Here is a 16,683-nt window from a genome sequence, read left to right on the forward strand (position 1 = left end):
GGGAGCGTGTGTCCCTAGTTCCCTCCTGTGGGAGCTCAAAACATACATTTAAAAGTGGGGGGCCCTAGGAATAGATGGAGCACTGGCATAAATCACACACACTCTTGTTCCCACAAAAAGTCCAAGCCCCTTTTTTTTATACTTATTCATCTGTTCCCCAGCATATACCATTTTAATCGTTTAAGACTTTCAAAAAACGGTATACTATTCAATATTTTGCTTTTGTCATAAAAGATAATCTAACCTTCTTTCCCCTCTCCTCTCCAGGAGCAAATTCTTAGAAATGTGTGAAGACCTATTGGCTAGGATAGAACCACCTCTCCGCAGTGTCTTGGAGCAGGCCAGTAAGTTCAACTTTTGCTACCCAGAACATTACATCTAGGACTAAGTGTTCTCTGAAACGAATGGAACAGGAATTGAGATATTGAAAATGTTAGCAATGACAGCTATTCAAGATTGCTGTGCATCTAGCACTTCGGGACTAGTCTCAAGGTCTTTTTACAAAAATATTCATGGAATAGGTGGAATAGTTTATGCTGTCCTTTACGTTGGCCAAAATGAAGGTTTTGTGTGGGAAATTTTCCCTCAGCTGCATGTTTTCATTAGGAATCTACTGAGGGCTTTCATTGGCAGTTGCTACAACCTTTGATGTGAGATTTTCACAGTGTGAATGAGTGGGCAAAGGGGAGCTGATAATAACTGAGTGTTTATGCTCAGCTTTCGATGTCTCAAGTGTTTTTTTCTTTACAGAATTAAAGAAGGAAGATATCTATGCAGTAGAAATAGTAGGAGGGACTACACGAATACCTGTTATAAAAGAGCGTGTCAGTAAATTTTTTGGTAAAGAACTCAGTACAACCTTGAATGCAGATGAAGCTGTTGCTCGAGGCTGTGCATTGCAGGTAACAACAATGGCTTGCACATTAAGGACAGGATTCTCAGTAGCATCAGTCAAAGGCACTGGCAGAGGCGTACTTTTCATGTTGTTCCCCTTGTCCCAGCCACATTTTATGAGCCTTGAAAAGGTAATACTGTAGATTGGGGACCTGCATACATGAGAAGCTTAGCACAGTGACTTGCTACACTGAGCCACTCCTGCCTGTGCTAAAGGTGGTTGTGGGCAGTTCTGACAAGAGGCCAAGCAGAATGCTGTTTTTCCTCTATGCAAAGCGGCCCCCGATTGGCCCCTCCGAATGTCAGTTTGGCCCCTTGGCCCGGCCCAGAGATTCCTGGCCTTGGAGGTGAGTGCATGGCCGGTTGAGGCATTGCCACGAGGAAAGGAGCAGGGGCGCCACGTCGGAGACGCGGTGGCCCTGCTCCTTTCCCCGCACTGAGGCCAGCCACTCGGGCGGGGCGGGGGGCGGGGGGAGAGGCTTCAGAGCGGTCAAAGGAGCCGGGCGCCTGCCAGGGAATCAGGCAGGAGGGGGACACGCTGCTAGTGCCCGCTGTATTTTGCCTACAGCGGGCTTAACTTCCAGTTAATTATGTTACAAATCTGCCCTCTTCTTCCCCACCCCACCCCCTCAAATGAACAGAAGCATGAAGTTATGATTGATGGATTAAAACTGGGATCCTGTGCCTTTCTTGGAAGTGAATTGGAATGAACTAAGTAGACTACCGGTTGGATAAACATGCATGGGATCAGGATCCAGATAGGCAGGATGTTTGAAATTCCAAGTCTCAAAATATATTCTCAATAGCAAGCTGTTGATAATAGAGCTGAAGTGTACTTTTATCTGATACAACCTAATGTTTTGTTTCTTACAGTGTGCTATTTTATCCCCAGCTTTTAAAGTAAGAGAATTTTCTATCACAGATTTGGTACCATATCCTATTTCTTTGACCTGGAATTCGCCAGCAGAAGAAGGAGCAAGGTAAAAAGTTAAAAGCACTTGTACAGAACTTACAGCCAACTGTAATAGCTAATGATTGAGCAGTTTGTGTGGATATTGATGTGAAACTACTTGAGGTGCTAAGTCCTTATCAATTGAAATTGCTTAAAGTAACAGTTTTTATTTTAAGTTGGGATTTCCATCAAATTAGTGCCATTTGCCAAACAGTTCAGTACCTAACAAATATCTTGCCAACTAAATATAAATTTGTTCTGTAATTATAGTTTATAACTAAATTAAGTAAATGTATCAGTATATGGATGATTTATTATGTTTTTGCAGTGATTGTGAAGTCTTCCCTAAAAATCATGCAGCACCATTCTCCAAGGTTCTCACATTCTACCGAAAGGAACCTTTCCGTTTGGAGGCTTACTATAGTTGTCCTAAAGAACTGCCATATCCAGATCCTGTCATAGGTATGTAAAACAATAGAATGCAACACTGCCATGACATAGACAGCTATTTTCTCCATTTATTTCTGTTTGAATTTTTGTGATTTTTCTTTCTTGTTGCCACATGTGTTCTAAGAGCTTGAGCTACCACTGTCTGGGAATTAGAAGAATGTGCATCTTCTCAAACATAAGATGATGGAAAGATTCATGTCAAATGGAAAGAACAAAGAACTAATACAACTTTATTTTAAAAATTGTAATTGAAAGTGGTTTATACATTTTATACTTCCATTAAAATACAGTCATCCTACCATTATAAAAATACAACTAAATAGTCTGCTGCTTAATAAACCAGTAACCTGGTCTATCAAACATTACGTTGCTAAAGCAGGCTGAGAAAGAACCGGGTTTGCAATGTTTGTAAAACCAAGCTGGAGAAGAGGCTCTCTGAAAATCTGTTCCAAAGGATGGGAACTGCTACTGACATTGCCACAGAGGCTCAGACTTGCTTGAAGGAAGGCATAGCAGATGTTCTGTATAGGGAGAGGATTTCCAAGTCTGTCTGCATAACCGTTGTATTGTATATTATTTTTTGTTCCTATGTGTAACTCTGCTATATGATAAATATAAGAATAGTGAGAGGTAGTTGTTACAGTATGTGGATTCCAGGTCCTGAAGAGGTTTTAAGGTTAGAATTAACACTTTGCATTTATTTAGAGCCAGTTTGGTGTAGTGGTTAGGAGTGTGGACTTCTACTCTGGCATGCCGGGTTCGATTCTGCGCTCCCCCACATGCAACCAGCTGGGTGACCTTGGGCTCGCCACGGCACTGATAAAACTATTCTGACCGAGCAGGAATATCAGGGCTCTCTCAGCCTCACCCACCTCACAGGGTGTCTGTTGTGGGGAGAGGAAAGGGAAGGTGACTGTAAGCCGCTTTGAGCCTCCTTCAGGTAGGGAAAAGCGGCATATAAGAACCAACTCTTCTACTTCTTCTTCTTTATTTATTTATTTGATCGTTCCTAGAAGCAAACAACTGTTACACCTTTTCTAAGGATGGAGTTCTATGTATGCAATGCCTATCAAGAGATAGGCTGCTGTATCCTGCCCACTGCCCATTTTCAAGTCCCCAGGTTATTTTCAAGACAGATCCACATATGGTGCTTCACAGACATATAATATAGATTAGCATGGATCTTTGTTGACTGAGTCAACAGGTTGGGGTGGAGGTCTTTGAATCAAATGTAAAGTTACTTCTACCTACATCAGTTTGCCTTTCAGCAGAAAACTGGTGTCAGGAGCACCCTCCAATTTTTTGTTCATTTATTCCATCTAGCACAGAGTTCCTTTTTAAAATCCTGCTTCACTTAGTGAAGAAGACACTTTGACTTGTGTGGGTACTGGCATTCTCATGAACCTTGGAGGCAGGAAGTAGGTTGCTGTTTTCCATCTCCAGTGGGGGGGGGGGGCGTGCCTTACCACCTTAAGTTCAGGCCTTTAGCGGGTGTATCTTTTGGGGACCAGAATTCAGCTGAACACATAGGAATCAGCTACAACTGGACCATACATAAAAAGCCGTAGAAGGAAAAAAAGAGTAAACTGTTGTGGAAAGAACACTGAGAATTAATGACTTCAACATCTATGCTGGCCTGGCAGCTCCCCCCCCCCCCCAATACCCTGGACAATTTGAAGACCTCTCATCCTTCCAACCCTAAGCAATTGTGCGGGGCGTGATGGCGTCATCATAAAACTCATGTTTAGCCAACTTCACCGCCATCTCCTACGCCCTCATAAGCGTGCAGTAAGATGTTCTCGTAGCCTCATCATAAGTTTTCCTGCACACTCACTCTGGCCTTCTCACTTCCCTCTTCCTCTCTCTCAACTCCTCTGAGAACCAGGAAGCCAATTTCAGCTGAGGATAGTGAGGGCTTTGGGGAGCTATCTTATCAGTGGTTAAGTGGACCCTATGCTCTACAAAATAATCCCGTATAGATCTTGTTGTGCAATGCCTGGTCCATTAACAACATCAGTGTTAGTGCCACCCTCACCTCCTCCCTGGTGTTCCTAGGGATGGTATGGAGATTAGAAGGACAATGAGCATAGCCATATCTACTAGCCCCTCTATTGTCCAATCACCTCCAACCGTGATAGTTCCCTTGGCCCCAAATGAACAGTATCTCCAGGCCTACTGTTACCCCTCCACTGTGCCATCTATCCCCAGGCATTGACATTCAGCCCCCCTCCCTGGCCAATCAACTTGCCAGCCCACTAACTGGCAATCCCCCCTCCTCTGATAGAACTACCTTGGAGGAAGAGCTTCCCAGACCCCCCTCTTCGTATCTTAACAGTAGGATACAAGAAATCCCCAAGGCTACCTAATCCTAAACCTATACTACTACTGCTGCTGGCTGCTTCGGCAGCTGAAGCACCCAATCCTAGTTGAAACACCATGGTGTTTTTGGTGGAAGTCGCATCAGCTAGAAGGGTGTCAGAGCTGGGTCATTTCCCATAATGAAGGTCTTATGTGGATTTCATAAAGAATAATGTGGTAGTTTATGCTGACCCTACATTCATGCCAAAGTTGAACTCACTGTTCCATCAGTTGGCTGAAATGTCTTTACTTTATATTTCAAGCTGTCTCAACCCAAGACACCCATTGGAAACATAGTCAAGCTCTGTGTGTCCACATTAAGTGTGTGAAGTCTTTCATTCTGTGATCAAAGACAAAAGGTCACCCACCTTAAGTCCATGGAGTGTGGCGGGCTAGAAATATTATCAATAAAATAAATTTTTATTGGTGAAGTCCCAAATGTCTGCATGCCTTCCTTTCCAAGTGAAAATGGAACTAGAGATGTGCTCAGCTGACAAACCGGCCCGAGGAGGTCCGAGGCAGCAAACCCCATGGCCAGATGGATTCAGGGTGGCCGTTCCGAGGCTCCTCATATCCAAGGAAAGGTGGGCCCTTCCTCCCTCTGACCTCCCCCCCCCCAGGAGGAGGACAACGAGAATCCAACCGCTCCCTCGCTCCCCACATGCCAGGCTCACCTGGCGGCTGGGCTCTGCTCCTGCATGCAGCCACTGGCTGGTGTGGCACCACTCCCACTGCACCTGGTCGCACTCTGCTGCTGCTGCCGCTCTTCCTCTGCTGCGGCCTTCAGCTGCGGGCTGGTGTGCCGCCGCCCCTGCTATCCTCGTCCTGGCACTCCTAAATGCCGCCTCGGAGACATCCGAGGTTACTGAGCCGAGGCGCACACCCTTAAATGGAACCCTGGACTTAATGTGATGATTCCTTTTCCTTGAAGTAGAGGCAGACACTTAGGACCCACCTTACTTGGGCGGGGGCTGTCCTTTGGATGAGAAAATGTCCATGTTGCAGGTGAGAGGGGAGCTGCTCAGCCAGCCTAGAAGTTGCTTTTCTTTGTTACTCAGGCAAAGCAGATTGTAAATGGTTAATGGCTGAGTTGCAGAAATCTCCTAACTGAAGTTAGTGGACACTCTCCACTGGAGTTGGAAAAAGAGCAACCTGCTTTCCAGAGTTCATGGGAAGGAGAAGATTACTCAAACATGTTAAAGAGCTCAAAGATGTTTCCGCACTAGGAATATTGTTCGGGTTTGCATTTTGAAAGGGTCGAGTTTATTGTCTGTTTCTGCACTGAGATTCAACTCTTTGGGCACAGACCTAAATTGCCTCCTTGCCCCTCAGCTAAGGAATCCCCAGAATACTGGTTTTCATTTGTTAAAGTGGGGTCTAACAGCTGCCAAATGCAGAAATGCATGCAATTGGGTTTTCCCCCACACCCACTATTTTTAGTTGTTTGGGAATGCCCCTTTCCTTGTTGCCATTCTTCCTCCCACTCCATTCCAAAAAATCTGCCATTCCTTATCACCTTCCTCCCAAGGGTGGCCCAAATGTAATATTTTTTAAAGGGGTGATCACGCTACAGTGCTACTTCTAGGTTTAAAAAAAAAGCAGTTTTGCAGTCTTGCACGTGTTCTTTTTAAAATTACATTCAGGACACTTGGGTGGTAGGGGGAGGTGATCAAGGATGTAGAATGGTGGGATTAAGGGGCGCAACAAAAGCAAAGGTGCAAGCAGGCACCATTTTGTCAGAAAACACATTTTTGGAAAAGGAAGAGAGCAAAGCATGATGGGAGGCTGCCTCCGTTGGACTCAGTGCAGAAAGCATGTTGCAGATAATAAGGGAAAATAAGGGGAGAAATGAGAATTTCCTTGAGCAATTCAGTAGCTACATTCATTTACAGTACTTTGGCCCCACCTTTTACTTTTCCTTAAAATATGCTAGTAACAGTTAAATATGTCCCTGACAAAGGCTCATAATGTAGCTGCTTCTGTGATGAAAGTGTATCTCAATACCATAGCCAAATAAACAGAAAATGAAGGTTACGCTGAATGCAGACAAGATGAAAATGATGCTTAATGAAAACCAAACTTACTGTGAAGGAGGAGACTTTGACTGTTTCCACATTAGGAGACATACCTTAGCCTTGTTTTGGATTTATTTTGGATGCTGCCAGCTGACTCCAGTCTTTCTGCATTTGGGCTTTTCTCTGATAGAAAACTAATGGAGTGTAGTCCCTGGCACATGAAAACCCTGCTCCAAATGGTTCAAGAGATTATTATTGATCATCTCAAAATAGCAGACTGATGTAACAAAATTAGAAGGAATACATTATCCTGATTGAAATCAAAGCTCACTCTAGAGCAGACTGTCACATAGCCATCTTTCATGAGTGTTACAGTTTAGGATATTTGAGTTTTTTTTAATACATGTCACAAACAAGAGACTAATGCTAAATGAGGGAACTTTACAGGTACTAAAGTAAAATGATGGGAAATACTGTTTGAGTTCAACAGTTGCTTTCAGCTAATGGCCCTTATTTATAGTGTATTGAATTATTTACTAAAATGCTGACTGGCTTTCCTCTAGGTCAGTTTTTAGTTCAGAAGGTAACACCACAACCAGATGGATCCAGTTCGAAAGTGAAAGTTAAAGTCAGAGTAAGCATCCATGGCATTTTCAGTGTTTCAAGTGCATCATTAGTGGAGGTTCACAAATCAGAAGACAGTGAAGAGCCCATGGAAACAGATCAGCATCCAAAAGAAGAGGAGGTAATTGCTTTGGATTGTAATTTGTCTTTGCAGAACTTTAAATTATATGCTCCTGTCAAAGTACAGCTGAGTGGAGCTCCTAGAACTGTTTTGTTCTTCCTCAAACTGAAAGGGCTGGGACAGCACCATAAGAAAGCTTTCCTAATCCTCCTGAGGCACAATATCCTTTCCCAAATTTAAAATAAGCTTTGCCCTTTTCTTTTAATTGTACTACTTTGTGATTGGACTAGGGCAAAACAGCTTTCCATGTCTGCACGAGCAATTGATATTGTTGGTCTTATTCTATGGTGTGGACTTTGAGCTACACATGGATTTCTTTCTAATTTCAGAAGATGCAGGTAGATCAAGAAGAGCAACAAAAGAGTGAGGAACATTCACCATCAGCACAAACTGAAAACAAGGCGGAGTCAGAGGAAATGGAGGTGAAAATGGTGTTTGGAATAAAATTTATTTTTCAGATTACTTTTTAAAATAACATCGACAGGTTCACTGAAAAGCCTTTTCGAGATCCACAGGTTTCCTGTTACCTAACCCCCGTAAAGGAAATATTCCTTTTAGAACTGACACGTGAAACAAAAGGTCTCTTTGCCTGTCCAAAGCAACACATTAACCAAAACCACATTATCTTTGATAGTCAGTCTCTAGGCTAACAGCTTTGTGGCTGAAGAGAGGTTAAAAGTCTGTTTATTCCAGGTGTCATGTGAAAAACTTGCATTCTACCCAAAGATTCCTCATGTTTAGCTTCTAAGATTTTTATGTGACATCAGTCTAGTCATTATCAAAATGAGTAAATGTGAAAGTCACCATGATAAAAAATAATTGCATATGTGAATAATCAATCAGAAAGATTATACACATCCTATCTATTTTAAGATTAAAAGATAAAATACAATTGAGGTACTCACCAAAGCGCTTTCAGAAAGATAGTCTCATGTAACCCACAGCTCAGAGATTTATTTATTTATTTATTTATTTATTTATTTATTTATTTATTTTATACCGCCCTTCCCTACGGCTCTGGGCAGTTTACAGAAAACATTTCAGAACACTACATGGGATCCTCTATTCAGGGGTTTTGGTTGTGACTATGTTATATGGGCTGAGTTATAGCAAATCCTAATGACAATATCAAAACCTTCCAGTTTATCACTTCTGATGGTATGAGGAAAGAGCTTCTTTAAGGCTAGACAGATTTCCCATAGAACTGTGAACTATTAGATCTGTTTGGAGATTTTATGGGCATCCATCTCTTCAGAGTTGTCTCTTACCCAAAGATGGGACAATGAGAGTCAGTTTGATGTAGTGGTTTAAGAGCAGCAGCTTCTAATCTGGCAAGCTGGGTTTTGTTCCCGGCTTCTCCACATGCAGCCACCTAGGTGACCTTGGGTTTAACACAGTTCTGACAGTACTATTCTTACCGAGCAGTCCTTTCAGAGCTCTCTCAGCCTCACTTACCTCACAGGGTATCTGTTGTGGGGAGAGGAAAGGGAAGGCGAATGTAAGCCGTTTTGAGATTCCTTCCAGTAGAGAAAAGCAGCATATAAGAACCAAGTCTTCTTCTTCTTTTAAATGATATGAGTTTTTCTTCAAAATTGCTTATGGTATCCTCCCAATTCTATTCTTCCAGCTCTGTAGTAAACTATACTGGCTTTGCTCCTTCCAAGATTGGAACAGGGATACCAAGAACCTGGTCTGTTGCTCTGAAGAGGCTAATATTCCAGCCCCCTCATGCCCCCCAGAAGCCCTCTGCAGAATTGTTATTTAGATTATCAAAATTCCCTACAGCATTCTGGAACTGACGCAGATCTATCAGTCTCTAGGGGATGGAATTTTGACCACTGCCCTTGCAGGATCATACCATAACCCACCCCCACCTTCAACAAGAAATCATCCAACTGTGGCACAGACTGTATTACTTAACCCCCTTATCATATCACCAGATACCTGGTTAGTAAAAAAGATTAAATCCTACATGTGATTGTTTTCATATATACAGCCTGGGACAGTTGACAGGTGGTGTGGCCCAATAAGTCTGCCTCTGCTCAGATGCCTTAAGTCTGCAGAAGGTTGCTTATGCCACCTGCAGGGCCCTTTGCTCTGCGGTTATGAATCTACTGATTGTCCCGGGCCCCCGGGATGTTCGCCTGGCCTCGACCCGGGCCAGGGCCTTTTCGGTCCTGGCCTCAACCTGGCGGAATGAGCTCCCAGATGAGCTAAGGGCCCTGCCGGAATTACCAGCTTTCCGCAGGGCCTGCAAGATGGAGCTCTTCCGCCAGGCATACAGTTGAGGCCAAGGCAGAGCCCAGGTTTCATCTTGGATCTCAGATCCATCAGCCAGCTCCCTCTCTCGTGAGACCAACGTTATGACCTCTGACTGAACAGGCGAGGGTTATAGGATTAGAATGCCATCGTTGTTATTATTGCCTATCATACAATGGGAACTTATGGGGTTTTATTATGATTTTAATGTTTTATTGTGACCTCCTCCTGGCGAACGGTGGTATACAAATTTAAATACATACATACATACATACATACATACCTCTAGAACCAGGCCAGACTGGGGAAACTAGGTGATACATTCTTATTAGGCAACAACTTGGCCTTGCGGACAACAACAGGGAGTGAAGTTGCCAGCAGTAGGCCTCAGGCTTTAGAAGGGCAAACACCACCAGGCAAGCAACCAAGGGTTGTCTGGGGCCACATGCATTCCTTTTGAAGGGATGCATGTGAGGGGAAAGAACTTTCTCTTCATCCTAACTTCCTGGAGATGAGCTGTACTTCCAGGGAGTTTTCAGACCCCACCTGGAGGCTGGTATCTCTAAACCTCAGTGGGATACAATGCTACACATTCACCCCTCCAAAGCAGCCATTTATAGTCTGGAGACTATAGTCTGATCTTTATAGTCTGGAGATGAGCAGGCCCCACCTGGAACTTGGCTGTCTCTTGAAGTCTGGAAGTGGGTCCTCAAAAGTGTGAAATGCCCCCATTGTTACCTAGCATCCCCTGACTTATTTCAGGTCAAGAAAACATTGCAGAGAGGAGGTAAGGTTGCCAGATTGGTGTAGACAGAAGGAGCAGGTCAGTCACTGTGACTACCCCATGTGTATTAGGGCAGAGGGACATTTTTGTGTCTGTGGCCTAATTCACACAAGAAGGGAAATGACGCAGAACTGGGAGGAATTGGTTGCCATGTAATCTTCCCCTAAGAAGAGTCTCCAGTCTGATTTTCCCTTCACATATCTGAAGACATGGCTCTGGAAAGCTCATCTGTAACCACTATGCCACAATTCCCAAAGGTCAGTCCTCTCCCACACTCAACGAACATTCCACACCACAGGTTCTTGACACCCATATCTCCACACCCATGCCCTCATTTGCAACCATGCCACCACAACCTCCCACACAACACACACATTCAACCCCATGCCCTTACAGACTGGACAACTCCTCCCCTTCCTCTTGCCACTGCCAAGCTCTAGCACCTGTTGTATTCCCGGATACAACAGGCTTTGCCCCTAGTATATTATTTATAAGAGAATAACATGGTCCAAATTATCTGGTCTGATGTTAGTCAAACATGCCAAGTAAGTCTTGTTTTCTGCCCAAGCCACGTTATATTAGAGAGAACTTATTCCTGATGGGCCTGGCTTCACACAACATCATGGTTGAAATGGAAGGGTTCACTGACAGTTCTAACACTCATATTTTATTATTTATTTGTTTATTTAGATTTTTATACCGCCCTTCCCTACGGCTCTGGGCGGTTTACATAAAACATTTTAGAACATTTACATATCACCCAGTATAGTAGAATTTGAATGTGCAGAAAACTTGCATATTGAGGGAGTAATGTTCCATTTATGTCCCTCACCTCTGTCTCACTTTAGTACCTCTAACAGTCATCTCAAATGACCATTGACCAGACCATTGGGTACACTGAAAATCTAATTGATATGTCATGTTTTTTTTTTTTTAATTCAGACTTCTCAGGCTGGTTCGAAAGAAAAGAAAACAGATCAGCCGCCTCAAGCTAAAAAGGCAAAGGTAAAGACAACTACAGTTGACCTTCCTATTGAGAATCAACTTCTGTGGCAAAGAGGAAAGGATACATTGAACTTATTTATTGAGAATGAGGTAAGCATAAGTATGAGTAGAAAATTTTACAAATGATTGGAGAATGGAAATTGATTTGTCTGGAATGAGCTTTCAAGACTTTTAAACTGCAACAAAAATGTAATGAATGTATTTTCTACAGGGTAAAATGATCATGCAGGATAAACTAGAGAAGGAACGGAATGATGCCAAGAATGCAGTGGAGGAGTATGTTTATGAAATGAGAGACAAACTCTGTGGCATGTATGAGAAGTTTGTTGGTGAAGAGGTAGGTGTTGCTAATGATGGCAGTTTATACAAGCAAAGACAAATTGACTGAGTGTATCATGTTCTGTAGCTTATAAGGAACACTGCATGCCTATATAGATTTTACTTACAACATTAAATAAATGATTAATTACTTCCCCGTCTTGTGGGCAACATGGAACTCGCCCACCCCACTTCACCTACTTCAGACTTCGTACCTGCAATCATTCTACTTGCACTGCGGCCTATCCCAAGCCACTGTCAGCTGTCCATTTTCCCACTTGCCTTCCAACTCTGCTTCTGTGCTTCTTCCTGTCACTTCTGCTAACACCTTTCCTGCCTTCAGTTTTAAGTGCTGGGTTGTGATGTTCATGGAAGAATAAACTTTACAAATAGCATTTCAGTTGGCTGGTATTTTCCCCCACCCCTTTTCCCTTCAGGATCGTAATAGCTTCACTTTGAAGTTGGAAGACACAGAAAACTGGCTATATGAAGGGGGTGAAGATCAACCTAAGCAAGTTTACATTGATAAACTAGTAGAGCTAAAGGTAAGTGGTTCTTCAATAATAAACTATGTAGCTGATGTTTAACACCCAAGGGTGTATTCCCATAGATGGTAGGGACTGTACTGCACCTTGAAGAGCTATCATGGAAGCTTTTACTTTACTGTCAAGTACAGTATGTTATGAGATTTCTAAAATGATGCAAACTCATCTGTGTTAATAAAATGGTTTAATGGTTGCAGGTACTTAACATTTTTAAACGTATATCCTACCTTCCATCAAAAAACTCAAGACGGTAGACTTAAGATTTTGAAGCAGTTTTCAATAATGAGTACTTACTAGAAATGTGCTTTAGTTTCAGCAAGTGTCCTGAATTGTGCATTGCAACCATGAACTGGGATTCCTTTTTTCCCAGCTGGCTTTTGTAATTGTGCTAAGCATATGTATTCGTGGTAACAGACCTTTTGTCTAACACTTTGGTGCTATTTGCATATAGTTGCCATTAGGTTATGTATAGCAAAGAAGAGAACCATATGCAGGCTTTTTGTCTTTTTGTGGTGATGCTTCTGTGGCTCTTCATGTTGTAGAAGCAGACAGCTTACATCTTTGACCGTGGGAGGAGCTGAAGTACACAGGAATAATTTTATATGCATGCCATAGCCATTGTGTATATTAAGTGAAACACTGGAAACTGGCTTCTCAAAAGTATTTAAATTTTAGTACACCACAGGGATATAAATATTTAGAACTTCCATCAGTATAAAGGCAGTCTTGATGGATGAGTGTACCACATTTCACAAGTGCAGGTCAGATGTATGACTATGTTTCAGTACGTTTCTCTTCCAATTCAGACTGTGGGTCAGCCTATTCAGGCACGATTTCAAGAATCTGAAGAAAGACCAAAAGCCTTTGAAGAGCTGGGAAAACAAATCCAACTTTACATGAAAGTTGTTCATGCGTTTAAAGCAAAGGTATGGAATCTCCTGCTTCCTCATCTTCCTCTTATCATTGATAGACAAGGTTTTCAAAATTATCTTAAATGTTTTCGGTAGTGAAGTTTAAATTCCAGTTTAATAGTTTTTCTCATTTTCAGGAGAATATAATAATAACCTGAATAATACATGCAAGCTGTAGCTTTCTTCTTTTATTAGCAAATTCTATCAACTTCAATTCCATTTTGTTACCGCTATCTGGTTGCTGAGGCTAGTTTTGGATGCGCCAAAAAGATGAAATAGGTTGCTGCATTACCATATTAATTTCACAATGGCCTCATTTCTGAATGCAGGAGGAACAGTATGACCACTTAGATGCAGCAGAAGTGGCCAAAGTGGAAAAGAGTGCAAATGAGGCAATGGAGTGGATGAACAACAAGCTCAATCTTCAGAACAAGCGAAGTCTTGCTTTAGACCCACTTGTCAAGGCAAAGGAAATTGATACTAAAACAAAAGTAAGTAATTCTATTTGGCTTCAAGGAAAAACTGTTAAACTGACTGGTGTTACATGATACCATCTGCTAACATTATTAGTATTTGATGCTTGAATTTTTTGTGCTGTCCTATGATCATCTCCATTGCTTTTTTCTATGTGTAGGAGATAGGGCATTATGATTGCAGTTGGTCTGTGCACAGCATTTTCAGGTTACTGTTCTTTTGCACAGCAAACTTAAGTAAAATGGAGCTTATTTAGCATATTGATGAAGAGATCTAGCTGTCATCTGGAAGGGCCGTAATTATTATTGTTATTATTATACTTTTAGACTGCCTATTTCCTGAGGGGTGTGGAGAGAGGCCCATATTAAGTTGCTTTGGCCTCAGCCATAGGCCTGGTGGAAGGGAACTGTCTTACATGCCCTGTGAAACTCTAATAGTTACGTTAGGGCTCTGGTCTCAGCCTGCAGCTCATTCCACCAGGCCAAAAAGTCTGAGGCCAGGTAGATGTCTTTGGGGCCAGAGACTAACTGTAAATTAGCACCAGGTGAACTAAGTGCTCTCCGGGGGACTTGTTGGGAGAGGCAATCCCTCAAGATACGCAGATCCCGGACCCCATACACATTGGTTCAAATACGCATGAACCCGGTAAGGGGCTTTAAGCCATGATGTGCTCTTCGCCCCTTCCCCTATCTGTAATGTGGTAATGGTGATGGCCTTCCAAGCATGTGTATTCGAAAGAAGCACAATAGGATAATGTATATGAGGTGTGTTGAAATTTTGAAATATTTATATGTTAGGCTTTAATAACATATATACCTCTTTCTACCTCTTTCATTCTAGGAACTGATAAACATGTGTAATCCAGTAGTCACCAAACCAAAACCCAAGGTAGAACTTCCAAAAGAGGATCAAAAACCAGCAGAACAAAATGGCCCAGTAGAAGGCCAGGGAGATGGCAACAGAGAGTCTCAGACAGTGGAACAGAATTCTGATTCAACAGCTCCAGCATCTACAGAAAAAAAACTTCCTGAAATGGACATTGATTGAATTCCAGCACTTGCTTATATTAGAAATTACAATTAAGCTTTAAGTTGTCAACATGTTTGGAATAAGAATGGGAGCCAAATGGGAACTGCAGTTTGTTCACGCTTGCTCTGTTTTGGGGCAGGATTGGTCAGTATGAGGCATCTTGACTCTTGGGTAGCAAACTATTCAGTTGAATAAGTTCATATGTTCTGCCAAGTGACATTAGAACCCTCTTGTAGCCATTAGATTTGCAGAAACAGACATAGCTGATTCTTCAGTTTAATTCTATTCCTGCTGAGTTCCATTAAAAAAAAACAGTGAGGGCAACTAAAAGAGAATGTTAAGCTTCTAAATATGAAGTTGCTATTGTGGGTTGCAGCAGCAGCATTATTTGTATCTTCTGAAAGGTGTTTGAAACTCTGTTCCTAGTAGGGAAAATAGAACAAAGCAAAGTATCTGTTTGAAATCCTCCTGCAATTACAGAAGTAATAAAGTTGTGCTTTCTTTCTAGCAGGAATCAGCTCATTTAATTTGTGCCACTGACTTAACATGAAGTATATGACACCTTCTGTCAGATTACATGTTTGTATTAAGTACAAAGTATTGAAAGAGCTGGGGTATTTGTTTTGGGCTTTTTAAAGATAATGTCCACACTCAGTTATGGATATGAATGTCCCAGAAACACATCAAATTGCTTATCTGATACACAGAACAGTAAATATGTATCTAAACCTGCTATTAGATCTGCAAATACATATATGTTCATGGTAAACACTCACCATCTATATGAAATGTTGTGTAAATTTCTGGCTTTAGTTAAGTAGTTGCTTGTAGAGAAAATGAAGATATACTGCTCACTGTCTGCTGTTCTTATGGATGATTCTGATTAGTTGCTAATCTTGAAGAGAAAATTTGCTTCCTATATTCGACTATCTTCCAACAAAAAACAAATTTGGCAGTTTTCTCATGTGCTCTTCAACCCTTTGGCTGTTTTGCTTCTAGCATTGATAATTGTCATAAACTTGTGTGTGTTGAAATCAAAATGGAAACTTCCATACACATTGCAAGAAATAAATGCACTGGATTATACTGGATTTTTTTTAAACTGTTGATTATGAGTCAAAGAAATGAAATTCTTGTGAATTTGGTAAAATTGATTCATTTTCCAACTGCCAATAGCTCAGTAACCTGAAAACCATGTAAGCGCAACTCAAACTACTAATGAGATTCTTGAATTTGTAAAGTCAGACATAACAATGGCACATTAGGTGTGTATCTTTTAAATGAATTCTTTTATATGGGCAAGAATTTATTGGCATCATTTACTGGTGTTTGACAGCATTACTGTGTTCCAGACCCACAGTTGGGCAACATGTGAAATATAACTTTATCATGCATCCCAAATGAAAGCTGAATATCTACTGTTTATGGATTTGAAAGGTACTGCAGTTGCAACAATACCTTGAGTACATTCCTTTAATATTCCTCCCTTCCCCTAAATGGCAATTTCTGCTGCTATTTTTCTACCTTCTCCATCAACTGCTGCCTGCCTGTTAAGGACAGCAGCAACTCTTCTAATGAAATAAAAGCTTTAGATCTGCCCCAGTGTTTGTCAGCTTTTATTTCTTCCTACCATTTTGGCTAGCTTTTCCTTAAAGCCCCAAGATCTTGCCATTTTCTGTACAAGAAATAGTGAAATAAGTATCTTGAAGTGCTGCAGGAAAGAATCTTGAAGTGCTAATTTCACATTGGTATGAAATAGAATTCTATAAACTACTCTGCCACTTGCCATAATCTGGTTTAATGTCAGATTGGAATTAAATGATGCATATGTTTAATGAAGGCACTGCTTTTGGTATCCGAAGAAATAGTAAGTGGAATTGAGAAATAACCAATAGTTCGTTGGAAAAGCAATGTTAGTGACAAGAGATAACTTTGAACCCTGTA

The 16,683-nt window shown here is 41.7% G+C and overlaps 1 protein-coding gene across 1 annotated transcript in view; it reads left to right on the forward strand.

The window, feature by feature from the left end:
- HSPA4 (heat shock protein family A (Hsp70) member 4) overlaps positions 1 to 16,337 on the forward strand; it is a 43,277-nt gene extending 26,940 nt beyond the window's left edge. The window contains exons 8-19 of the mRNA XM_077326925.1: positions 268 to 344; positions 751 to 902; positions 1,768 to 1,874; positions 2,175 to 2,308; positions 7,233 to 7,414; positions 7,744 to 7,836; positions 11,400 to 11,552; positions 11,674 to 11,799; positions 12,218 to 12,325; positions 13,132 to 13,251; positions 13,566 to 13,727; positions 14,551 to 16,337. Coding sequence (XP_077183040.1) covers positions 268 to 344; positions 751 to 902; positions 1,768 to 1,874; positions 2,175 to 2,308; positions 7,233 to 7,414; positions 7,744 to 7,836; positions 11,400 to 11,552; positions 11,674 to 11,799; positions 12,218 to 12,325; positions 13,132 to 13,251; positions 13,566 to 13,727; positions 14,551 to 14,757 — 1,621 coding nt within the window. The 3' untranslated portion in view covers positions 14,758 to 16,337. The remainder of the gene's footprint in view (positions 1 to 267; positions 345 to 750; positions 903 to 1,767; positions 1,875 to 2,174; positions 2,309 to 7,232; positions 7,415 to 7,743; positions 7,837 to 11,399; positions 11,553 to 11,673; positions 11,800 to 12,217; positions 12,326 to 13,131; positions 13,252 to 13,565; positions 13,728 to 14,550) is intronic.
- The last annotated feature ends 346 nt before the right edge of the window (positions 16,338 to 16,683 follow it).

The sequence above is a fragment of the Paroedura picta genome, chromosome 3 (assembly GCF_049243985.1).
Source record: "Paroedura picta isolate Pp20150507F chromosome 3, Ppicta_v3.0, whole genome shotgun sequence".
Taxonomy (NCBI): Eukaryota; Metazoa; Chordata; class Lepidosauria; order Squamata; family Gekkonidae; genus Paroedura; species Paroedura picta.